Here is a 25401-nt window from a genome sequence, read left to right as displayed (position 1 = left end):
TCTTCCAAAATGCGAAAATTTATGGCAACTACTTCAGAATGCCCATACTTGAACTCGCAACTGCAGACAGAAGCCAGAGTAGGGTGACTTTTTTTATTTTTTTGGAGTAACAGAGTAGTATGACTTTAAAGTAGGGCTTCAAATCATCCAGCACCAGGATGTTCATCGATGAACGCTCACTAAGATGTACCAGTGGTGGGTCTCAATGGCACTCGGTCCTTCAGACTCCATGAGAACGTGTTTGTTTGGCCACAGTAAACCTGGGATGGATGCTTCTGTTCTCAAGCAATTTTTTTTGTTCTCAGATTTCCCTGGTGGTCTTGAGATGGAATAAATCTAAACGAGGTCGAAAAATTTGGCAGGGACTAAAATAATTCTCAAGAATAACCAACTGCATTCCTCTTACAAGGAGTTAATCCCAAATTTCATGGGCCAAAAAAAAAAAAAAAAAAACTCTGTCACAAGAATAATCAATCGCGGGTTGTTTTGGGATCGGTAAAGATGTTCCGAGTGGGATTGGAGCTACTCCACCCTTGTTCCCCAATCCCAAAAGTTTGAGACAAATCCAACATCTACATTCCCTTTCCAAGTTTTGCAAGGTTTCAACAAAGTGAGCACACAGGCATGCAAATGTGTGCATGGGCACACAATGAGATAGTAGTAGTACAAATGTGAATGTGATGGAATCTAACAATGCATCAAGCAGATCCAATCTCAGCTGGAAACAGAAACAAGCAGCCACAGGCAAAAATCTTAAAACGGCAAACTACATTTAAGCATGATACAAAAGAAGAATTGATGCTGTGCCCTCTGAAAAGCAAGGTGAAACACTGATTTAAGTCTGCTACTTTTCTAGCTTTAGATTGCATAGACTGGATATAGAAACTCCAGAGCGGTTGATGCATAAAGGTATCTGGTTAGACTTGTGGGAAATATCTGCAATCTGAGTGAGATTTAGAGGTCATCAGATCAAAAATTAAATTTATCAGCTAGAAATGTTATCTGCTCTAGTCACTACCTAATACCGTTGAGTGCAGCAGCTGCAAATACCTATCAGACTTCAGCCAAGTCTTGCTTCCCTTTGGAGTACCTGAAATACGAGAAACTTAATTATGCTTTCTGTTCCCTGGACACCATATAATTTCATACTATCATTACCCAGTCCGTTGATTCACACTTTTCAGGCTTGTTGAGGTTGTTTTAGTTCAATTTCTTTTCAAGTAAATCAGGTTGCCCTGGGGCACTGTCTGGAAAACCAGTAATGATATTCTGATGCAGTTTGTGCATGACTATGCCCCATTACTAGCCTGGTCTCAATGGATACGAGATTAGATATTCCAATCTCAACCAGACATCAAGTGAACTCACTAAACAGCAAAATCTGATTTTAATACTGAAAATAAAGGCTAATAAACTGAGAACAAAATAAATCCCAGCAACCTGAAACCCAATAGACATCAAAAAGCACCTGCAGTCACATGTGACAGCATCAAAGATAGTGTTGTCTCCAGATTTTCCTGGCGACCAAAGCACAATAGTTAAATGTATCCTTACGTGCATCCAAACCCTAAGCCTCATCCCAAGTTAGTCACATGACTTCGTGGACAAGAAGGACGTTTGTCCCTCTTTTCAGACCCTCTGCCACGAAATATACTGGCTAATAAGAGAGAAAATCTACATATAAATCTTCTGGGAAGTATTAATGACACTCTTTTGGAACCCAAAATCTGTGGAAGACACCAAAGAGTCTTGACCTTTGTCACATTTGCTTGAAAGCGTTTGGTGAATATTCTGGTCTGAAAGAAAAGCATGGGCAATGCCAAATACAATGACATCATTATTGAATAAGAATTTAAGAAAATCTATCTCACAAATCGCAAGAAACACCTTTTCAACTCCTCCCCCCCCAACCCTGGGGGGAGGGATCATAGTGGTACATGCGCATGGCACATGACAAGATCTTGTAGAGTTGCATCCAATCTATGGAAGCGCTGGTCTGCTTGGCACAAAACACCACAGCATCATACATATCATGCCAACATCTTATCAGCAACGGATGCTGGTATTATACTAGCTATAAGCCAGTATTAAACATGTTCCCATGCCTTTGTGTCAAAAAAGTACCAAGCACTGGAATAGAAGGGCACAGCATGGCATGATGCATACAATGCCAGTGCTAGGAGACAACACGATATTTCATTCTTTGATCTCATTTAGGGTACCAGCAGGAAATTAAAACAAGATAGTCAACCTAACAGGCTATGCTTGAAGTCAATGGATCTCAAAGTCAACCTAACATGCTACGCTTGAAGTCAACGGATATCGAAGCTCTTCTGACTTCTATCCTATTCCTAACCTAGATAAAAAGGGTCATATTTGATTACAAACCTTAAATCCTTAATTGAAATAGAAGCTATATCCAATAGCAGTTTCCAAGACCTGTCTATCGGTCTCATGGTATGTCATGATCATGTGAGGTCTGTGAATTTTGGAAACACAGTATGCATATAGGTTATGTACACCTTTGTTCCTCTTCCATCCCATTCGAAACAAAGATGCAACAAAACTTTATGAAGTGACAAATCTTAATGATTACAAATGGCAACCAAGATAATTTTCAGAAGCATTTAGTCAAAATGGTTAATTTTAGGTTATTCATTGAGTGGTGTTAGCGACTGGCTTTCCTTTCTGTGTAATATACTTTATTTTAACTTTGGGCCAGTTAAAATTGCTAATACCCATTCCAAGCTGAGATAGAAAAAGTAAGTCAATCTCAGGAAGAGAAATGAAAGTAGGGCAAGTTGTGGAATTAAACTTTTATCTAAGCAAGCCCACATGCATAAGGATAAATGGTTGTGTTCTAGTTGTCTTTTTTGGTTTTTACTATTCACAAAAAGCTGAGTATGATAGATACTGCTTCATACAGCTTAACAAATCTGATAGTCTTAAAATTCTACGATTTATAAAATATAAGCCTCCAGATTGGTGCTTTCATCTTATCCCCAAACAAGCATGCAAAGGATCATGATTATCAAAAATTTAAACTATTATAATCCAACAAAACAATTACATCTGTAGCCCGATGCAACTAACCTCTTCAGCAAACTTTATTAAAATTGTCGTCCGTGGTCGGTGTTGACCTTCTACAGGTACAAAATGTGCTGTTACGACAGCAGGGAAACCCGCACCATCTAAGACACCCTTCGCAAGAAACGAAAGTTCATTAAGTTGTTGCAAATTACTACTAATACTTGTATCAAAAAGCCACGAAATACAGCTAGATTATATCCCATTCTCACCTTTACGATTCCAGCAACAAATGCCCCACAGTTAAATGTCCCCATGTCTTTCGGTATGGATATAAATCTGCAAATCACTAGAAAACCTCGTTTCTTGTTCCCACCAGAATGCAATTGAGTAGTGAATGCTATCTATGCTAATATAACAAAAGGGACAGAAAAATACCGGTTAACCAGAAGTTCCTTTTCACTGATCATGTACTCATCTTCATGTTCAGTTCCTTTCTCAAGTGAATCAGCTACCTGATAAGATAATAAATTAAGCATGAGTTAGATTATGCAAATAGACATGTGCAGCAAGTAATTGTTCTGGAAGCCCAAACAAAATCAATCAATATTGTGTGAAAACTACATATTGACTGCATGTGAACACTCATAATAAATGTGGGTGTTCCAGTCTTTAGATTTGACATTGACATTTTTGGTTCCCTTCTGGCCAGACAGCTCTCTCTCTCTCTCTCTCTCTGAGCAAGGCTAGACAGGTCATTTAGATGGTAATTACAAATATGCATCTCAGAAATGACTGGTTATGGAACTTGCACTTACGACTAACACATGAATCAATTTCTTTATGAATGATCTAAGCAAAGACAGACATTTTCATGAACTACCATAGCTTGGAGCATATGTCACAACCTGAAGTGACTATGAAGACAATCTGCTATGGTCATAATAAATCAGAAATAGATGTCAGATGTGGAGAAATAGAGATGAAGGTGAACCTAGGTGAGCTCATGCTACACACAAAGCCTTGAGATGGGAAGTCTCGGTCTATACAAATTGAGAAATAAATGTATAGATTAAACTCAATATAACTGTAAGATTTGACTTCATGGATCGAATTTTCATCAATCAAGTGCTCTAAGACTCACACTTAAATGGCATCAATCTTCTATATATCAGTATCAAAATTTTTGTCGAGATAACCATGGCCTATGAGCAAAAGAAGGGCTTGCCATTACACTCTACTTGGCACTTGGTAGGTAGGAATGCCTTTAGCTCACGTGACTTGAGAGCAAACCTCCAAGGACCCTAGTTCAGAGAAAATGAGTAAACAGGCATACTTGAATAAGAGAAAAAAAAGTCTTGAACATTCCTTATTTTTAAGTTGTACTTTAATAATTAATACTCAAAAATTTTTCAAATGATCAGGTAGATCAAGTTTTCTAAGTTCTTAAAATGTTTAAATCCTTGTTGTAAATACTACAAGTGGAAGCAAAAACTACAATTTTATTATAGCGGCTAATAAGCTCAAGGTTTTAAATACTGTGCACCAGGGCTGTCCCAGTTTTCATGGAACAGGATCTCCCTTGTACCAACACCAGGATGTCCCACTTTGAATTGTTCCGTGAAAACTAGAGAAATATAGAACTTTGAAATTTTAAAAGAAAAAAAAGAAAAGAAAAGAAAAGGAAAAAATGGGGGATTTCTTTAAGTACACAGCATCAACCAACTAAATAATGCTACCTTTCCAAAGAGCACCTTCCACACGGTGCTATGCACAAATGATAAAATCCCCAGTAGCCGTGTCTCCCTCCTGTTTCCCTGTATTTTATGATCAAACATGTCACCATCCACAAAATTATTAACAATTTATCTTAGGAAATAATTTAAATATGCAGTTCCATGATATAAACATTGAAAGAATAGTTAATCACATTCAATAGACACCAAAAAAGGAACAAATGGAAATAATAGGATTTTATAATTAGTCTATGCATGAGCATAAGATCTAAACTCAAAAGGCTTGAAAAATTCATGAGGACTCACAAACTCATATATAGAGGTTCACTATGTTACTTAGGTAACATATGTATTTACATAACAAATACAGTGGTAGCAAACTTAAAAGGTATGCATATTACAACACTTCATGAAGAAGACTGCAACATGCTCAATAAATGACAACAGAAAAAAGGAAAGAAACAAGATGATAATAAAATAATAATTGACAATAAATTTCTCTATATTCATCAAATGACAAAGAATCATGATGCTCATAGTCCTTTTTTTGTCATGAGATACAGGAGTAGGTGAATTGAGCTCGATAGACCACATCATCAACTACAGAAGAAATATACTGCCCATAGTTATACAGGTTTGGATGCAGGTGATGAGTAAATACTTCTCTAAGTTAATTTCTCAACTATCTTTCATTGCGACCATTCTGTTTTGATTTTTGACTTTGAATATCCTAATTACTCTACAGAGGCATTCTACTTGTGGAGCTACAAATGGGCAGAATACATATAAAAAAACACAAGTTCCGCACCTTCTCTCTATGGCAAAGCAGTTCAAGAACTCTGGCTCCAACAGCATAGCCTGCATCCTCTAGCCTGCGCCATTTTCATAAAGATGTATTAAGAAAGTAGGCCTTAAGTAACATTAACACAACTGCAATGGATATACAGTCAATGCTTTTCTCAGAAACTTAGTTTAATGTAAACAATAGTACACAGCCATCAAGCCTCAGTTGGGTTATTGCAAAAAATATAACATGGAATTAAATGAATAAGCAACCAATAACTAAGATAGCCTAGATATAGCCTCGATATAGTCAGCATTTCATTTAGCAGAAGAGGATATCAAGGTGCAAATCCATCAATTAACATAAGCAATGATTGACTACTCCCATAGTGAGTGTCCATCTATCAGATGAGCTCAAGAACACTATTTCCATTTCTCGTACCATAACTTAAGGAACAATAATTGAAATGCAGCAAAATTATAATGAATTAAAGACCATAAGTCAGTTAATACAATTAGAAATATCACAGCCTGCAGATACATAATTCTGATATGATGCATAGATACATGAAGACTAATTCCGCATGATTCATCCTCTGATACCAACGACATCAATAGATTTTCTTCTATGATGCTTAGTCCATCAATCCTATTAACAAATAATGTCTGAGAAAAATCAGCACCAAAACATATCATTAACCAAGAATACTTGGCTGGCATGTAAGAACTTGTACAAATTCTCATTTTCATCAACTGATCCAAGCCAGATCGATCTTTCCTGTCCACTAGAAGCAAAATATGAAGCAACAGACAGTCTAAAGGGACAAACTTAAATCTTACAATCATACCACAATAGAATGTCTTGTGTCGTGCAACAGTTTCAGGAAAACAGCATCAGCAACTAAAATATTGTGCATATGTGAATATTGAGACAGACAAATATACATAAATGCAGTAAGAAGACTACATAAACCACAGTAATATGACACTGTGAGTGCCTGAGTGGAATAAATTGATCTTTTGTTAATATCTTGTGAAAAAGTGGGTGACTCCAATAAAGCATATACATAGAGAATTGGATTATAAGAAAGTGTTAAGTGACAATTTTAAAGCATCACCTTCGCTCCAATTCTGCAATATTATCAACTCGAGTTTGATTGTACTGCACCAATTCTGAAAACAAGAATGCAAATGCACTTAAGCTGACCTGCAACAAGCAAAAGTGGCATGAAATTATCACAAAACCATGCAAAGCAAAGAATACAAATAAGTGTGTCTATGCCATTAATTTAAAATATGACCCTAAAGAAATGTTGTGGACATAATAGCTTCAAGAATTTAAACACTCCACATTTGAAATCTCCAAGATTTAATTCTTTTAAACAGTTCTGTTATTTTCTTTTTGTTGGTTATTTGGAAGTAGAGAAGATACAAGGAGATACCTATATCTAGCAAGTGTGAAATCTTAAAATTTCAGTTGAGCGAGATTTGATGTGCATGAACAGATCAAATGCTCAGACTACCCAGCCAACCCATAAAAAATAGTCACAATAAGAACTCTCAAATCCTGAATATAAAATTATTGAGCTTATGCATTCTAGAAGTAATAGACAAACTTTGCTGAAAAAAATTCATTTTTTATTTTTTGACTTGACACTAAAAGGAGAATGTAGAGATTTTTTCTTTTTTTTTTAAATTTGAGAGAAAGAAGAGGGGAGGGAATGGGTGAGAAAAGAGAGTTGAACTTCCAAGTAAAAATCTGTACAATCAAAAATGATGTAGCACATCTAAAATACCAAAAAAAAAAAAAGAAAATCATCTGTTTCAGAGGTTTCTTACCTGTTACAAACTTTAGGAATCAATGAAATAAACAATAATAAATATAATGAGAATGAATTAATTGGGAAAGACAAGAACAAGAAGGTCTCTTTGCAATGACCAGACATAATGAAGACACTAAAAAACAAAAACCAATGATAAATGACTGTTTGATGTTTAAACATTCCTAGCTTAAATGATTTAGAACTGCATGGCTGTTTCAGTAACCGCTTTTGATAACCTTGACCAGGACCCGAAACTTATCACTTTGTAGAGTTGGTGCAGGAATATTGACAAATTTCTTTAATGATTAGGACTTGTTCAAGCATTTAATTATCACAGTTACTGTAAATAAATAAATAAATTCCCCAATTTCATCCTGATCTGATGAAAGAAAAAAAATTTACTATTCTTTATTGACTTTTCCCCATGCAACATTGTGCAATACCTCATTCATTATTTTATTCCTTAATTTTTGAAATTCCAATATTCTAAAAACACTTAACTTCTTTTTCAACATTTTGCTTGGCAAAATAATAATATATCCCAGATTTGTCACTATGTGTGCAAGAGATGATGAAGAGTCCCAACTTTTGACAACTAAACCCACCATTCAAGTCCTCGAACTAGTCCTTAAGCCTTCAACGGTTCAAATCTCACTGCAGATGATATCACAGAATCACAAATCTAGATTGCATCTCTTTGGGAGGTATAGTTAATAAGCCGTGTCATGTGTCACTGAATAATTATAATCTTTGGCTATGGGCTGTAATATCTTTTCTTTTTTTGAGCTATATATTTTTTAAAGCATATAATGTCTATATAATCTTAAAATGCATTTGAAGAAATTTTTCCTACTTCGAGATTTGGATATATTGTAAGATATAAAACAAGTAAATGACCATGAATCTTGCAAATATGATGGTAAGGAGATAGATATTTTTGTCTATTCTTTTCTTCTTAGATACATTTTGCTCTCCAAAACTGACCAAAACATCTGGATTTAGACCAAAATAATAGGTTCATGAGCTGGTTGAAAAGTGCAGAAACTTAAAATGTCCATAGGCACGTATGCATGCACATATCTTGCAACTCTAACTGTCACCAATATTCTCAAGCCCAAATTAAGGTTCTCATGCCCTTGTCGTAGTGAAAAGTTTGCTTCTAATTGGCTCCTAATGCTAGAATTGCAAGTAACAAGCATAAAACATGATTTTAATTATCCATCTCCATACTCTTTATTATGAAGTACGATTTTATTTGAGCAACAAATCATGCAATCCTGCACCATGATGTATCAGTTGCAGTTATATTCAAGGAGTATTGAGGTTGAATGATAGCCAAGAAGTTGACATGCCCATATATGTATGCATATCCGTCCAGAGAAAGGAGTACTCCCATAGGCATACAAATGCATGCAAACAACACAATTGTGACTACGCCTATTTGTGAGGGAGATGTCATTTAGGAGTTGAGCTTCCTGGACAATGTTGATATATGAGAAGGTTATATTATGTTAATGATGATGTCATACAACAGGTAATACATACATAAATACATAGACAGAGAGAAAGAAAGAATAGAAAAAAAATGGAAAAAGCACAATAGATGATGCTAAAAGCTTAATATATATGTTTCTATAGAGCTAGTGATGCAATGCACATACAACAATTGAATAGTTAGAGAGAGGATAGCAAACTATTCAGTGGACAGGAGCAACAACGTTTTCTACATTCTTCCCAACATGATGTAGAGGATAACAAACTGATCGATGAAGAGCAAACAAGTCGACCTAGATTATGTATTAAAAAATAAAGAGCTCTAATTCCATCAATCAAAATCAAGTCTACCAGATAAAAATTTCTCGTGTCATACCACTTCGCTGCAGCCTATGCCAGAGAAGGGGGACAACAAAAAAGAGGGTGTGCATAATCCATGATATCCATTTTTGGTGTTTATGCACATCAACAATTTAGTAGACTGACAAGTTTTATGTCTCATAAAAATGTTTCAAGTCGAACACTGGCATTTTTAATGTCAAGAATTAATTGGCAAATGGAACAAAAATCAAACAAATTTCTTTTCCGAGGCAATTGCAATCAGTATCCATTCATATTGACTTGGTATACTAATGAATCAGAGACCTTAAATCCCAACACCATATTCTTTCTCTCACTCGTAAATCCCGAAGGTGTTGTTACCATACACCCTCAAATCAGTAACGAATTCGAGCTGAAATTCCCAAGAAAAACAAAATATTGGGCTGCTCCCAAGATCTAAATGATCCCAGAAATTCAATATCGAACAACAAAAAGAAAGAAAAATCATAACCTAGTGCTCTACTCATCTTCCACGAAAGATCAAAAAAAGGACCCTCGCTCAAGATCATCGCCAGGAAAAAGAAGGTCACCCAAAGAAGGAAGAAAATGGGCTTTGATGGGTTACACGGATTGAGATGTTTTCACCTGCTCACATCGAGATCTTGGAAGACTCCGATAAGAAATAATGCTTGAAGAGAGAGTGGTAGAAATACCTCTTGCCTCCCCCTGCTAAGGGGTTTGTCGAGGACGTTGGCGTACTGCTTGATCTTTCCTGCCCCGATCATGGCTTCTCACCTCCTCCTCCTCTTCTGCTTGCAGTTATCGATGGAGGTGAGGATCTGAGGGAAGTTCCTGCAAATCCCAGCGCGAGAGAGAGAGACTTTAGAGTGCTTGGATCGGACCGTATCTTTGTTGGGTCTGGCTGGGTTTGACTCGAGGCCGGACTGAGAATGCTTGGGTTTGGGCCCATGGAGCCCAATTTGAACCGGAGTCAACCCAATTTTGTCGAGCAGACTTGGGTTTGTCTAACAGAAAAAGGGCAAGACTTGGGCTTTTACGACTCCGAGCCGAGTCACACAGCCCAAGCCCGACGGGCATGCCTCAGGTTGGACTCCTTGGTCTGATTCCTGCGCGGCCGGAACTCCTTTCCATTCGACAAAGACTTATCTTTTTCTCCGTTTTCTCTTTTTTTTTAGGAAAAAAAAATGGAGACCGACCTGTATAATAATTATCTAAGTTCCAATTCATATAAAATCATAATTCAAAACCCTTATTGCTAGATGTAGTGGTGCTATCATTGGACAAGCTCTAGTTCATTAGAGAGACCTATCTTAAGATTTAAGTTTGTCAAAATTCTATAGATATAACACTAGAAAAGAGCCACCTTAGAAAATCAGGCAGGAGGTAAATTTCTCGCTTTGTAAAGATTTGGTGCTCCCTAATTTATGACATGTACGTGTTGATATTTATCCAAATCATGCTCGATGACAACCCCTAAGACTTCCCATCTTAAAGATTTGGTGCTCCCTAATTCATGACATGTACTTGTTGATATTTATCCAAATCATGCTCGATGACAACCCCTAAGACTTCCCCTCCATAAAAGATGTGATAGAAATTTTAACCCTATTCTGCCCCTCCTACTTGCATTGGAGTAATGGATCTGACGGCAAGAGCATTGTAGCAATAAGGGTTTGGGGTCTGGTCTGGAGGCTTTTAGCTTCAAACTAGAAGTGTTTTAATCCATATCTCTCTATTAATAAATTACATATAATTCACAATTTTAAGATTCCTTTAATATATTATATATTGATGTATTTTATCTTCTCTTCTTTGCATTTCTTAAAAAATAGTCACTGATTATTATTTTTGATTTTTATATAATTGATCTAAATTAACCTCATCCTGATTATTCATTCGCCCTGCATGGTTTGGCTCTAACATGATTAATTTAGTTTCAATTCCATAAATTCAATAGAAATTAGGCCTGAATAGGTGCGGGTTTACTCTTCAGTTCAAATCAGTCCATTGCCCACTTCCATATTAATTTATTACCCATAATTCATCATTTTTATTTTTATTAGCAACATGCCTTTAAATATATTATTTATTCATTTGTGCAATTTATTTATTGATTTTTTGATTTTTTAGGTAAGCTAAGTTGAACCACCTTGATTCTAATTGATTGGTTTGGATTTAGTTCATTTTGACATTGATTTTTTTAGATTAGTTCCATTAATTGAGTACAATTTAAGATTTGGTGTGAAATTAGTCGGTTCTGATCCCAATTGGCCTTCCTCGGTTCCTCGCTAAAGGCATCTCAAAGGCCAAATCTATCGTTTAAGGAAGCAGCAACTTCACTTTTGAGGATATCTTCGTAGCAGAATGGGGCAAGAGTGGCGGCTTTTATGACTACCTAGTCTCAGATAGTTAAACGTAGCTGTCGGTTTTGCTGGGAGACATCGAAGGCAACGGAGGATGAGGTGGAGATGCTTGAGGCTCGGTTCAACCAAGTTATGGTATTTTCAATGGAGGAGCTTCAGCTTTTGACCCAACGGTGGAAGAATATTTTGATAGATAAATTTCTGAATTGAGATCATCCACTTGAAGTTATCTCCAAGGAACTCAGAGCTAGATGGAATGTTGACGGATACTTCCATATCTCACCTCGTTCAGAAGGGTTATTCGAATTCTCTTTGAAAACAGTGAAAAATAAAGTGCTTGAGAAGGATCCCAGATCTCTTGCTGACCAAATCTTGGCTCTAGAGAGCTGGAGACTAAATTTTCATCCCGAGAAGGATATTGTTCAGAATACCCATATCTGGATCCATTCTCTAGACCTTCCATTGGAATTATGGAAAACTCAAAGAATTATGAAACTTACTTCTATTGCTGGAACACCACCATTTGTAGATGATTGGACAACAATATCAGCTTGTATGGAGCTTGCAAGGATTGCAATGATTATTGATATTACCAAGCCTTTGTGTTTGGGGGTGAAGGTTCGGTTGGATGACATTGTTATCTGATAGCAATTTACCTACGAGGAGCTATCAGAATTATGTTACTCATGTGGTAGGTTAGCTAATCCAACACTCTCATGCGGATGTGCTGAAGCCACTATGGTGGAAGCCAAGCCGGTGTATGGTCCATGGATTAGAGCAACAAGGGCATAGATTTCAAGAACTAAACAAGAATGGCGTTCTCCCCCAAAGACTGCTTCCACTCAAGATCGGCAAGTAGCAAGTCGGACACATCCAAAGAAGACTTAAAAAAAAAGCTTCACCTCCTCGAGCTCATAATCCAATTGGCTCACCAACATCACCTTTCGGCTCTTGGTTTGAACTTTTAGTAGTGGAATCTACTGATCCAACCTCTGGAAGATAAAATATGAAGTTAACTGTGGAATTAATTGAAGAATAAATAAATCTATTTTTCCTCCAGAGAAAGAAAAATGTAAGCAGTCTCCAACCAAAGCAGCAAAGAATAGTTTCATCACTGGGCTCTGATTCTCCTCTCCAACAAAAAGTCATCATCATGAAGCCATCTGGATCAAGTATGGCGACTGGACATTCCTCAACTAGGGCAGGCATTTCAACTAGGCAAAAGGTTTTGTTGGGACAAATCTAAAAGGGGGTCTGGAGGCCAATTGCTCAGTCAACAGAATAAAAGGAACTCAAGCAATTGGTAGGGGCTGAACAAGAATCTAACCTTTCTCATACTGGGTTGGAATTATTTATTCACAATACTTATGTTAATCAATTGAAAACCAAGCTAGACTCTCAAAAGGGTCGGCAAAGTTCATCCTTGAGTTTGATAAGGAATTTGATAGATTTTTCCACACTCAACCTATCCTCTAATGATCAATCTAGTAGCGAAGGTGCGGTGGGTGGATCATCTTCTCTTGCTCCATGAATATTCTTTGTTGGAATTGTCAAAGAGTAGCTAAGCCCTTCTTTGTTAATTATACAAAAAATATACTTCAGCAACATCGATTCTCTGTCATGTGTTTTCTTGAAACCAAACTATCTACTAATTCTTTGGGGCACATTAATATAATTCTAAGGTCAAGATGGAATGTCTGTATGGTTCTTTCACACGATCTATCTGGAGGTATTCTTATTACTTAGATGAAGGGGATTGATCAAGTTACCTTCTTTCATTATCATCAACAGATAGCCTTTATTATTTTCTCTCCCACAATTGGAACTGCTTGGGTACTGGCAATTATCTATGCTAGCACTTGTTATTATGAGCAAAGAAGGCTTTACAATCAAATTAATTCAACTTTGTCTATAGGGCTCCCTCTTGTTTGCATGGGTACTTTAACTGTATATTGACCTTCGAAGATAAAACAGGAGGTAAACCCTTCTAAGTTAATAGAGAGGTAAGAAAATTCTAAGTCTTTTTACATCAATCTGGATTGCTAGATCTTAGATTTCATGGACCTAAATATGCGTGGTGCAACAATCATCGAGGTTGCACCCAAGTTTGGGAAAGATTGAATAGAGCTTTGGCTAATGACAAATGGATGGATAGTTTTTCTAATTCTATTGTCCATCATTTAATAAAGTATGCATCAAACCATTGCCAAATTCTCCTATCCATAATTCATGAGGCACCATGAGGTCCTTCTCCTTTCAAATTTAAAAGATTTTGGCTCTCTTATGCTGGAATTCAGCAGGTTGTTCAACAAGCTTGGGCTTGTAACGAGCACTATCCATCAGATGTGAAGCTCATAAAATTATTTTCTAACATGAAGCGAGACCTAAAAAATTAGAAAAGAAGCATAGATAATCATTTTAAAAGAACACTCACACTAAATGATAGCATATACCAACTACAATTAATTGAAGTTTCAAGGCTCTATCATTCTATTTCTAATTTTCTCGAGCCGTAATTTCTTTCAAATCCCTCTCCCATCAAAATTGGACCTTTCTTTTTATTTCCATCCTATTCTTGTGGTTCTTGTTCTCTAATAGCATCTCAAAAGTAATTGGCACAAAAGAAGAGAAACTCCTATGCAAGAAAGAAAGATCAAGTATCAAAATAATCTTTGAGTTTCTAAGCAAGAAAGAATTTTAATTGGGTAGAAAATTAAGAAACTGAGCTAAGAAATTCTATGTTCTTTTGATCTATCCAAACTCAGTTCAAAATTTTTTTGAAAACATAAAGCTCGGAGTTGAAACTTCAGACTCAAAAGTTTCAAGTGTCCGTATTGTGTGGGATGATATAAGATTAGCTTGGATACTAAGAATACCATCAAGGGGGTCTTAGTGCTAATCGATACCACCATTTATTAGCTTTACTTAGAGAATATCATCTAAACTTACCTTGCTAGGAAATCTTATAGTGCCAAAAGTGAAGAATTGCTTGGATAGCAGATGGAGACTCTAATATAAAGTTCTTCCACCGCTCTACAATCATGAGGAGGTGGCAGAATATCATTATTCAAATTCAAGAATTCGCATGGAGAGATGATTGATGATCATAGGTGAATCTATCAAACATTACTTGATTCTTTTCAGCAATATTGGATGGCGCAACTATCTGCTCAACACATGGCTCTCCTTGTTGTTTCTCTGGCAATCTTTGACCCACTTAATAACACTCTTATCCGCAATGTCATGAAGGATGAAATTAAGTTTGCCCTTCAGAGCATGGATTCTTATAAGCTTTTGAGCCATTCTTCTTTAAACACTTTCGGCACATCATTAAGCAAGAGGTTGTTCAAGCCATATACTATTTCTTTGAAATTGCCGGTCTTCCTTCACATTGCAAAATGATCTATATTATTTTAATCCCCAAAAAATCTATACCACAACAGCTAAATGATTATAGACCTATAAGCCTTTGTAACACTATTTATAAAATTATTGTCAAAATCCATATTCATCGACTTCAGCCTATTCTCCCTAATCCTATCTCCTCTGAATAAGAAACTTTTGCTTGAGGTCAATCCATTATTGATCAAATTCAGATAAGTCAGGAACTAATGCATTCTCTATAATGAGCTTCACCTTCTTGAAGTTTAATGATGATCAAATTAGATATGGAAAAAGCCTCCGATCATGTGTCATGGGATTTCTTATTCTCCTCACTTAAACAACTTGGATTCCATACTAAATTTATATCTTTAATTCAGCAATATGTCACTCAGGCTCTATTTTTCTTACTCATCAATGGCATACCTACTTCTTGGTTTCAACCAGCAAGAGAATTGTGCCAAGGACACCCACTATCACCTTATATGTTCATTTTATGCTTTAAAGTATTCTCTTATTTCTTGCAGTTTACATTGCAAAATCACCTGCTTTATGCTTTAAAGTATTCTCTTATTTCATGCAATTTACAGTGCAAAATCACCTACTTCATGCCTATTGGCCTAGCAGAATGGGCCTCCAATCTCTCACTTATTTTTTTGCGGATGATTGCATGCTTATAACACTACAACAGAACAGGATATTAGAGATGTAAAAAATTCATCGCTAATATGAATTTTCATCGGTAATAATTATTAGCGATGAAATTATCGTCGATAATATTTTATCATAAATAATGACGTCGTTGATAATTTTTTACGATGAAAAAAATTTTCGTTGTCAATAATCGATATTATCGATAAAAAAATTTTATCATTAAAAATATCTTTTTTTCGAAAACTATTTATGATGAAAAATTTTAGTTATAAAAAAAATAATTTATGATGAAATATTACGTCACTAATAAAAAAATAATTATTTACGATGAATCATATTCATCGCTATTAATTTAATTAAAAATTTTTATAAAAAATAAATTTAAAAAAATATTAGTGACATAAATTTTTTATCACAAATATGATAATTTTTTATAAATATTTTTATCGCTAACAAATTATCAATTATTTATGATAAAAATATTTTCATTGTTATTAATTTAACTAAAAATTTTTATAAAAATTAAATTTTAAAAAATATTAGTAATGTATATTTTATATCATAAATATTATAATTTTTGACGTAAATTTTTATCACTAATAAATTTTTAATTATTTATGATAAAAATATTTTCATCACTATTAATTTAATATAAAATTTTGATATTTTTAAATTTATTAAAAAATTTATTTACGATCAATTTTTCATCATTAATATATTTTTTGACGATCAATATTTCTTCAAGAATAATTTTGTCGCTAACAATTTACATATTTTTAAAAAAAATAATTTATGAATATATATATTTAATTTATATTTATAATATTTTTTTATAAATAAAAAATTTAAATTCAAATATTTTATTATTTGATTAATAAAAATAAAATCTGGATCATGATTTGAATTGGATTGAGGTCGGGATCCGGATCGAGATCTCGATTCGGATTAGGATCCAGATCGGGATCTGATTAGGATCCGAGTTAGGATTCAGGTCGTGGGGGGTTAGAGAGGACGGCGGCATCGTGGGGGTTGGGTTGCGAGGGGCGACGCCACGAGAGCGAGGGTTGCAGGGGTCGAGTCTGGGCAGCACGAGTTGGGTGACGGCACCGGTGCCGTGGGAGCGGGGGTCGTGGACGGCTGAATTTGGAGCTCATTTAGAAAAAAAAATATTTTTAAAAAATATTTTTAGTTAAAAATATTTAAAAAATAAAAAATATATTTATTATTTTTAGATAAAAAATATTTTAAAAAATAAAAAATCATTGGGCCCTCGGGATTAGATTTCATGTGATTATTTTACGTTAATATTATTTTGCATGCTCAACTACTTATAGTTCATAAATAATTAATAATTTTTGATTTTTTAAAATTTTTTATTTTTTTAACTATTTGTGATGAAAAGAGCTTCGTCGTAAATAATCAAGTATTTATGACAAAAAAAATTTATCATCATAAAAAATGATTATTTATGATGAAAAATTTTCATCATAAATAATAAATAATTTTATTATTTTTTTTAATTTTTGATTTTTTAACTATTTATGATGAAAATATTTCAATCATAAATAAAGAGTATTTATAATAATTTTTTTTTTATCATAAATACTCAATTATTTACGATGTAATATTTTCATCGTAAATAATCTATAATTTTTAAATTTTTAAATTTTTTATTTTTTTCAAATATTGGCGATAAAAATATTTTCGTTGAGAATAAACTTATTGCAGATGAAAAAATATTTTTCATCATAAATACTTAAATTATTTACGATGAAAATATTTTCATCATAAATATTTAAAAATTTAAAATTAAAATAAATGATGTATGATTTATGATAAAAATATTCATCGTAAATAATTTATATTTACGATGGAATAATTTTTTCATCGTTAATATGCAATTATTTAAGATGAAAATTATATTCATCGTAAATATTTTATTATTTATGATGAAATTTATTTTTCATCATAAATGCTGTTAGTGGCGACGAAATTTTTGCATCGTAAATAATTCTGTCGTAAAAATACTCTTTTCTTGTAGTGTGAGTCCGACAATAGTCAAGGATGGAGTATGCCTTCTCTTAATTATAGATGCCTATTGTTATATTTCTGGACAGGCCAACAATGTGCAAAATCTCAAATCAAATTCAGTTCACATACTTCATCTGCATTGAAGAACCAAATTTGAAGTCTATTCCAAATTCATGAGAAGAATGGTGTATGGAAATATTTGGATGTACCAATTTGAGGGAAGGCCTTGCAATTATCTAATTTTACTTTTATCAAGAAAAAGGTATTATCATGGGTTAATTCTTGAAAGTAAAAAGCTCTGTCTCTTGCTAGTAGAGCAATCCTTCTACAATCTATGTTGACATCAATTCCTCTATATTCTATATCTTATATTCCTATGCCTATGTTTTTTCTTTATAAATTGGAAAAGGAATTCAGAGCTTTTCTTTGGAGGCATTCTTCGGATCGATTGGCTTTTCATCCTATTGCATGGTCAACAGTGTGTAGTCCTAAGCATCAAGGAGGGCTTGGACTTGTCATATTAGAAGCAAGACAAAGCTTCTTTGTAAACTGGCAATAAATCTTGTTCTTCATTCCAAGTCCCTTTGGGCTAAGCTTGTCTCTAAAAAGTATCGCTTTTTGGGATCTTGGGAAGACTATCATAAACCCCAGTATTGCTCAACTGTTTAGTCTAAAATCTATAAAGTTGGATACCTTGCTCATTCTCAATTCATTTGGTCGGTTGGCATAGAAGAAGCAATAAACTTATACCTGAATCCTTGGTTGTCCATGACACCTATCTCTCAGTGGACCACTTTTATAAATGTTGAGAACATTAATACAGATCTAACTCTTCAGAATTTCATTAATCCTAATAGACAGTGGGATATAGATAGACTAGCTAATCAATTTTTTGCTGAGATGATGACTCAAATTACTGGTATTCTTTTACCACAAGGACTTTGGGCTAATCAGCTTTGTTGGGGATCTTATGAAAAAACTCATATCTTAAGCACTGATATGTATCCTCTTGTTAGTCCTTTGCACACTATTACTTCTTCCAATAATTTTGCTTGGATTTGGAAACTTAATATGCCAAGGAGAGCGAAATTCTTTTAGTGGCGATTGCTTTAAAATCGTCTACCTTTTAAAAGTCTTCTTTGCAGAAGGGGCATTCTATCTAATACTCCATGCCATTATGATTTGTGTGAGGTAACTGAGGAAAATGCCCAATATGTTATACTCTCGTCCTTTTGCAGTAAGCTGCTAGACAATTTTGCTAGATATGATCGGGCTAAACTTCATACCTTCCACCGTATTGGATCTTGTGGAACTCCTTTCTACAAATCAAGTTGAACATTATCATTAAGTCTTATTTGCCTCCTTTGTTTCTCAAATGTGGCTTGCCTGTAATGATCAAATTTTTCAGCGAATTTATATAACTCCTCATCACTTAGTTTCAAAAGTCCTAATTGCTACTTCAGACTATGCTTCTTTTAATTCGGTAATAGCCCCATCATGGCACTAGGGTGGCTTCTTTCAAGTCCCATCAACCCCTAGCAATAACAATGTCTCTTGGTCACCCCCTCCCATTGGAGCTATTAAACTCAACTTTGATGCAACTACCAATTTTCCCAAAGTAGTAGCTGGATATGTCATTAGATTCAATGGGCAATCTTCTCCATGCTGGAGGTAAATTACTTCATATTTTGGATGTTTTGTAAGCTAAACTAGCTGCGACCTGATTAGGATTATTAATTGTTTTATAGAATTTCATGACTTAACAATACACATTGAAGGGGATTCTGCCTCAGTCATCAAATAGTTAAAATCTCCTAGAAACCTAACATGTTACAATTCTCCACTACTTGCTGATATACATAACTGGTTGACAACCATTTTGAGCTGCAAAGTCTCTCATACTCATTGCACAGGCAACAAAGCAGCTGACTATGCAGCTAAGTGGACATTAGATACAGATTTTACTCTGCTTCCAACTGATGGGATAACCCACTAATTTAATGCCATTTTGCAGACTAACAAAGGGGAGATTAATCGCCGTTCACCCTTAATCTGAATGTCACCATAGCATTCAATTTTATTCTCTATAGTCACATACTGACTTCATTCCTGTTTATAATTGACTGAATTTCTCAGCAGCTTACTAATGAAAGCAGTTTTGGACCATCCCTATCTTCCTCTATAGTCATTTTTGCAAAAAGACTTGGTTTCTTGTATTTTCTGTGCAACCATATGGTGCTGCCAAGCAGATTATATGGGTCGTATTAAAATTTTACTCATCTTACTATTACAACAAAAGGTTTTACTTGATTCATAGGTCATGGGTAGCAACCAGCAACCAAATAAAGGAGGAGGGAGTCAATAAAAGTCTCAAGAGCTACTCTGTAATGGTAGGCATATTCAAACTAGGTTTGTGTTGAAAAACAGAAAAAATAGAAGAGAAGGTGAAGACGAGGATTTCAGAGGAAGAAGGAATACTTTCTCTGAGATCAAAATAATCTTTTTTATTAATTTTCAGGGGCTCAATTTAAGAATTATACAAACATATTTTCCTCTAATTAGAAGATTGCATTCCTAATCAGAGGGATCTACAATTTAGGAGTTATACAAACATATTTCCCTCTAACTAGAAGATTGCATTCCTAATTAGAGGGATCTACAATTTAGGAATTATATAAACATATTTTCCTCTAATTAGAAGATTGCATTCCTAATCAAAGGGATCTACAGCTCATTTCAACACTCCCCCTCAAGATGAGTTATAGATATCATAAAGACCCATCTTGTCATGAATAAATGAAAAATAATGCATACTAAGACCTTTGGTCAAAATGTCTGCTAGTTGACTAGCAGATCGCACATAAGGCATACAAATGATTCTGGCATTAAGCTTTTTCTTGATAAAATATTGATCGATCTCGATGTGCTTCATCCGATCATGCTGTACTATTATTAGCAATATTGATTGCTGCCTTGTTGTCACAATATAGCATAAGGGGCGATGACTGATAAAGATCTAAATCCAATAACAAGATCCGCAACCATAAAATTTCACACACGCCATGTGCCATAGCTCGATACTCTGCTTCAGCAGTAGATCGAGCAACTACATTCTGTTTCTTGCTTCGCCAAGTGACTAGATTACCTCCAACAAAAGTACAGTAACCTGAGGTAGAGCAACGGTCATCAAGTGATCCAGTCCAATCAGCATCTATATAACACTCCATCCGTAGGTTGCTATGACAAGAATAAAGCAAACCACGATCAGGACAGCTTTTGAGGTAACGAAGTATCCATATCACAGTATCCATATGAACTGAATGTGGATCATGCATAAACTGACTTACCACACTAACGGCGAATGCAATATCAGGCCGTGTATGAGATAGATAAATCAAACGTCCTACCAATCATTGATAACGTTCTCGATCAACAGGGACACCGGTATCGACTACTAGTCGATGATTTTGTTCAATAGGAGTGGCAATAGGTCGACATCCCAACATACCAATTTCTATAAGAAGATTTAGAATATATTTTCTTTGGGAGAGAAAAATCTCTTTTGAAGAACGAGCAACTTCTATCCCAAAAAAATATCGAAGATGTCCAAGATCCTTCACCTCAAATACCTGTGACAGCTGAGCCTTCAAATGAGCTATCTCCTCAAAATCATCTCCTGTGACCACAATATCATCAACATAGACAATCAAAACAGCAATCTTATCCTTGTTGTGCCGAAAGAAGAGTGTGTGATCTGCATTGCTCTGTTTATACCCCATCTGAATGATTGCTCGCTGGAAGCGATTGAACCAAGCACGAGATGACTGCTTCAGACCATAAAGAGAGCGTCGTAACTGGCATACTTTGTCCACTGTCTGAGCGGTAGCAAATTCTGGAGGAATATCCATATATACCTCCTCCTGAAGTTCTCCATGAAGAAAAGCATTCTTTACATCGAGCTGGAACAGATCCCATCCGAAATTAGCAGCATATGATATAAGGGTTCTAATAGAGTTCATTTTTGCAACAGGTGCAAAAGTTTCATCATAGTCGATGCCATAAGTCTGTATATATCATTTTGCTACCAAACGAGCTTCGTACCGTTCAACAGTACCCTCAGGTGTCTGTTTAACTATAAAAATCTATTTGCATCCCACAGTTTGTTTATCAGCTGGCAAAGATACAAGTTTCCATGTATTATTTTTTTCTAGTGCTCGTATTTCCTCAAGCATGGCGGCTTTCCACTTGGGGTCTTCCTTAGCAACCTTCTAGTTCTTGAGTATAGAGACAGAGGACAAAGAAGCTATAAAACTCTGATAAGATGGAGAGAGAGAGACTCATAGGATACAAAGTTAGTGATGTCATGTTTGTACCCCACTCCATCCTTAAGTCGAGCAGGAATACCAGCATGACGAGTAGGCTTACGTAAAGCAATAGGAATATTTAGATCATTATTATCTAATGTAAAATGAATGGGAGGTACAGAAGAATTACCATTCATCGTAGAAGATAAAACCGTCGGGACAGGAGAGGAAGACTTGGAGACTGGAGAATGCATAATAGGCTCTGAGAGAGGAGATGAATCAGATGAAACTGAAGTAACAGGCTGTGAGAGAGTCTCAGATGCAGTTTTAGATGCTTCTCCTTGAGTGTCAGAACTAGCATTAATAGAAATAAACTCTCCCTGAGTATCAGATCTATCATTTATACCAACATCCACAGTAATAGGACTCCCTCCAGAGAACTCCCCCTCTCGACCAGTTTCAGAGGTGACGGGAGAGGAAGAGGACACAGAAGATATATAGAATAGCTCAGACTCCCGAAATGTTACATTCATACTGATAAACAACTTTCGCTCAGTCGGACACCAACATTTGTATCCTTTTTGAGTAGAGGAATAATCAACAAAAATACACTTGAGGGCACGAGCATCAAGCTTGCCAACCGAAGGTCGATGATCCCGAACAAAACAAACACAGCCAAATACCTTGGGAGAAATTATGAAAGAATTAATTCCTTGTAGGCATTCAAGAGGTATCTTATAGTCCAAAGTTCGAAGTGGCATTCGATTAATTAGATACGCCGCAGTTAACACTGCTTCTCCCCATAAGAACTTAGGAACATTCATAAAAAATATCAAACATCTTATCACTTCAAGTAGGTGTCTATTCTTTCTTTCAGCAACTCTATTTTGAGCCGGTGTGTCAACACAAGTTGTTTGATGTGTAATACCATTATTATGTGTATACTCCTCAAATTCTTTATTAAGATACTCTGTCACATTATCAGAGCGAAAAATCTTAAGAGTTGCTCCATATTGAGTACCAATCATTTTATGAAAATCTCTAAATGACTGAAATACTTTATTTTTATTTTTTAATAGATAAACCCAAGTGCAACGACTAAAACAATCAATAAAAGTGACGAACCATCGATGATCAGAAATAGCGATGGTCCCACAGGATCCCCATACATCAGAATGAACTACCTCAAACATTACTTTACTATGCAGGCCTAAGCCTGGATAAATACTTCTAGTGTGTTTAGCTAGTTCACAGGCATCACATACAAGCTTTTCTTTATTATATGATTCAAAAATAGTTGGAAACATACGAGCTAAGAGAGTAAATAGAAGATGACCAAGCCTGTGGTGCTGGAGCAATAGGTATTCCTCTTGTGAAAATGAAACTGTCAAACTGATTTCTGAGTAGCCTTCGGACACTTCTCCCTCCAAATAGTAGAGCCCATTACGCATTATGCCAGTTCCAAGTTTTCTCCCTGTCTTTGGCTCCTGAAAGACACAATGTGTTTTGAAAAAAGTTACGGCACAATCAAGATCATTCGTAATAGCACTAATGGATAGGAGATTGATAGAAAATCTAGGAACATGTAGAACAGATGATAAGAGTAATTCGAAAGTGCATTTGATAGATCATTTTTCAGAAATAGGGATAAAGGCCATCAGCAAGATGAACTTTATCATGATCAGAACCGAGAATATAAGACACAAAATCTCTAAAGGATCCAGTCATATGATTGGATGCTCCAGAGTCAACTACCCATGGAGAAAAATTACTACAGTTAAGAGCATGAATTTGATCATTGATACCTATTTGGGCAAAATTATCCTGATAGAGAGAACTGGTTAGTTGATTTGAAAAATCTTTTATGAAAGTGCTGCTTTCAGAAATATTTACACCAGATTTAAATTTTTTCAAAAGTTATATTTCTTCGACTGATAAATCCCCCATAGAAGAAAAATGAACCTGATTATACCGACCACGGCCTCTACCAGAACGACCACCTCCACGACCACGGCCTCTAGTTGGACGACCATGCAGCTCGTAGCAGTAAGCTTTGATGTGGCCCGGCTTATGACAGTGGTCACAAATCTTAACCCCACGAGGTTGAGGCTGAGTTTCTTGAGCAGAATTGATAGGAGAAGAGCTTCCAAGAGTAGTTGGCTGTACCACAAGTGCAGATCGTATAGCTGTGTTTGTAGAAGAAGACATAGTGACTAATCGAATTTCTTCACTAAGAACCAAGGAAATAGTTTTATCAAGAGTTGGCCACTCCTGTGTACTAAGAATAGAAGAGTATTGATACTCAAACTCTGGATTTAGTCCATCCAAAAAATCCACAAGGCGCTGACGCTCTATCCATTTGCGGAACACATCAACATCACCAGGATGAGTAGGGGTAAAGGGACTATAAAAATCAAAATCGTTCCACAACCTTTTTAATTCTCCAACATACTCTGTTACAGATCGAAAACCCTGAGTAAGATTTCGAAGCTCTCGTTGGATCTTATGGGCATGCATATTATTGCCTTTATAGAAATAAGTTATGGCTACAGCCTGCCATAACTCATAAGCATTCGTCAGTGCCTCAACCGTATGAGCAACACTTGGTACCATAGAGGCAAGGAACCATGCTACCGCCCGAGAGTTATTAGAATTCCACTGTCTAACAGCTATCTCATCTCTTTCTAGCCTTTTTGCAGTACCACTTATAAATCCCTCAACATTGTGAGACTCTAAAATTAAACGAACATGTCACATCCAACTCAAGTAGGTACCCGGCCCATCCAATTTGACCGAGTTAGTTTCTAGGATGATCTTTGAAAACTCACTACTCGAGGTACGAGATACCATCATCCTAACCATTAACTTTTCTAAATCCTCCATGATTAAAGGATTTTTATCACTCATTGTCAAAACAAAACACTTAAATGATCAAGTAAACAAGAACAAACTTGAGGGAGAAAAAGGTATTTGAATTGTTCTCACCAACGATCTGAGATAAACTCAGATGATGAATAAAAAATGTCAAATATCTGCTTGCATGAAAGACACCTCGATAATATTCAGAAACTCCCAAAAAAGATGCTCCAAATGAAAAGGGTGTCAGCGGCTTCCGTTCTCAATCCTGTGGTTCACGGGTGTATACGGCGGTGGCGTCGATGGCAGTAGCAACATCGGTGGCATCGACGGCAGTAGCAGAAGCAGCAATAGTGGCGGTGATGGCAGTGGCGGCGGCGGAAGCAGCAACAACAGTGGTGATGGCAGGGTGTCATAGACATCGGATCCGGAGAAGATTTGAGATGCAGTAGCGGTCGTGACAGCAGCATCGGAAGCGTCGGCTGCGGTGTTGACGGCAACAGCTGTGGAGGCGGTAGTGGTAGTGATGGAGGCTCAGGGTGTGGGATTGAGATGAGGCGGAATAGAGCGTATTCATGGAACAAAGAGCTCTGATACCATGTTGAAA

The 25401-nt window shown here is 35.8% G+C and overlaps 2 protein-coding genes across 4 annotated transcripts; both read right to left on the bottom strand.

Annotated features, from left to right (window-relative positions):
- Nucleotides 1-625: 625 nt before the first annotated feature.
- On the bottom strand, nucleotides 626-10101 carry LOC105058261 (uncharacterized). 3 transcript variants are annotated; one of them, XM_010941144.4, is made up of 9 exons: nucleotides 9898-10101; nucleotides 6665-6753; nucleotides 5572-5635; nucleotides 4767-4844; nucleotides 3466-3542; nucleotides 3300-3366; nucleotides 3094-3201; nucleotides 1019-1090; nucleotides 626-943 (listed from the first exon to the last, which is right to left on the bottom strand). In XM_010941144.4, exons 1-8 carry the CDS (start codon nucleotides 9967-9969, stop codon nucleotides 1061-1063), a joined length of 585 nt encoding a protein of 194 aa, XP_010939446.1. In that variant the 5' UTR covers nucleotides 9970-10101; the 3' UTR covers nucleotides 626-943; nucleotides 1019-1060. The 3 variants fall into 3 exon arrangements, with proteins under 3 accessions (XP_010939446.1, XP_010939447.1, XP_010939448.1); XM_010941145.4 differs by having other exon boundaries at nucleotides 679-943; nucleotides 1026-1090; XM_010941146.4 differs by having other exon boundaries at nucleotides 679-943; nucleotides 1051-1090.
- A 5449-nt stretch (nucleotides 10102-15550) lies between these two features.
- On the bottom strand, nucleotides 15551-24551 carry LOC140853977 (uncharacterized). Its single transcript, XM_073249102.1, has 6 exons — nucleotides 23901-24551; nucleotides 23123-23425; nucleotides 21983-22621; nucleotides 21264-21593; nucleotides 18921-18953; nucleotides 15551-15631 (listed from the first exon to the last, which is right to left on the bottom strand). Exons 1-6 carry the CDS (start codon nucleotides 24549-24551, stop codon nucleotides 15551-15553), a joined length of 2037 nt encoding a protein of 678 aa, XP_073105203.1.
- Nucleotides 24552-25401: the final 850 nt, after the last annotated feature.

This window comes from Elaeis guineensis, chromosome 15 (assembly GCF_000442705.2).
Source record: "Elaeis guineensis isolate ETL-2024a chromosome 15, EG11, whole genome shotgun sequence".
Taxonomy (NCBI): domain Eukaryota; kingdom Viridiplantae; phylum Streptophyta; class Magnoliopsida; order Arecales; family Arecaceae; genus Elaeis; species Elaeis guineensis.
Note: the sequence above shows the minus strand (reverse complement) of the source record. Positions and strands in the feature narration are given on the sequence as shown.

Excerpts from the sequence above, each read along its gene's own strand:
- LOC105058261 (XM_010941144.4), bottom strand. The coding sequence starts at position 9,969 with ATGATCGGGGCAGGAAAGATCAAGCAGTACGCCAACGTCCTCGACAAA. Across the intron at positions 6,754-9,897 it reads TTAGCAGGGGGAGGCAAGAG|GTCAGCTTAAGTGCATTTGC; the intron begins GTATTTCTACCA and ends TGCTTGTTGCAG. Across the intron at positions 5,636-6,664 it reads ATTGCAGAATTGGAGCGAAG|GCTAGAGGATGCAGGCTATG; the intron begins GTGATGCTTTAA and ends AAAATGGCGCAG.
- LOC140853977 (XM_073249102.1), bottom strand. The coding sequence starts at position 24,551 with ATGGTACCAAGTGTTGCTCATACGGTTGAGGCACTGACGAATGCTTAT. Across the intron at positions 18,954-21,263 it reads TGAAGGCTCAGCTGTCACAG|AAAGGAGTTCCACAAGATCC; the intron begins GTATTTGAGGTG and ends CTTGATTTGTAG. Across the intron at positions 15,632-18,920 it reads AAGATCCAATACGGTGGAAG|TGTTATAAGCATGCAATCAT; the intron begins GTATGAAGTTTA and ends GTTCTGTTGTAG.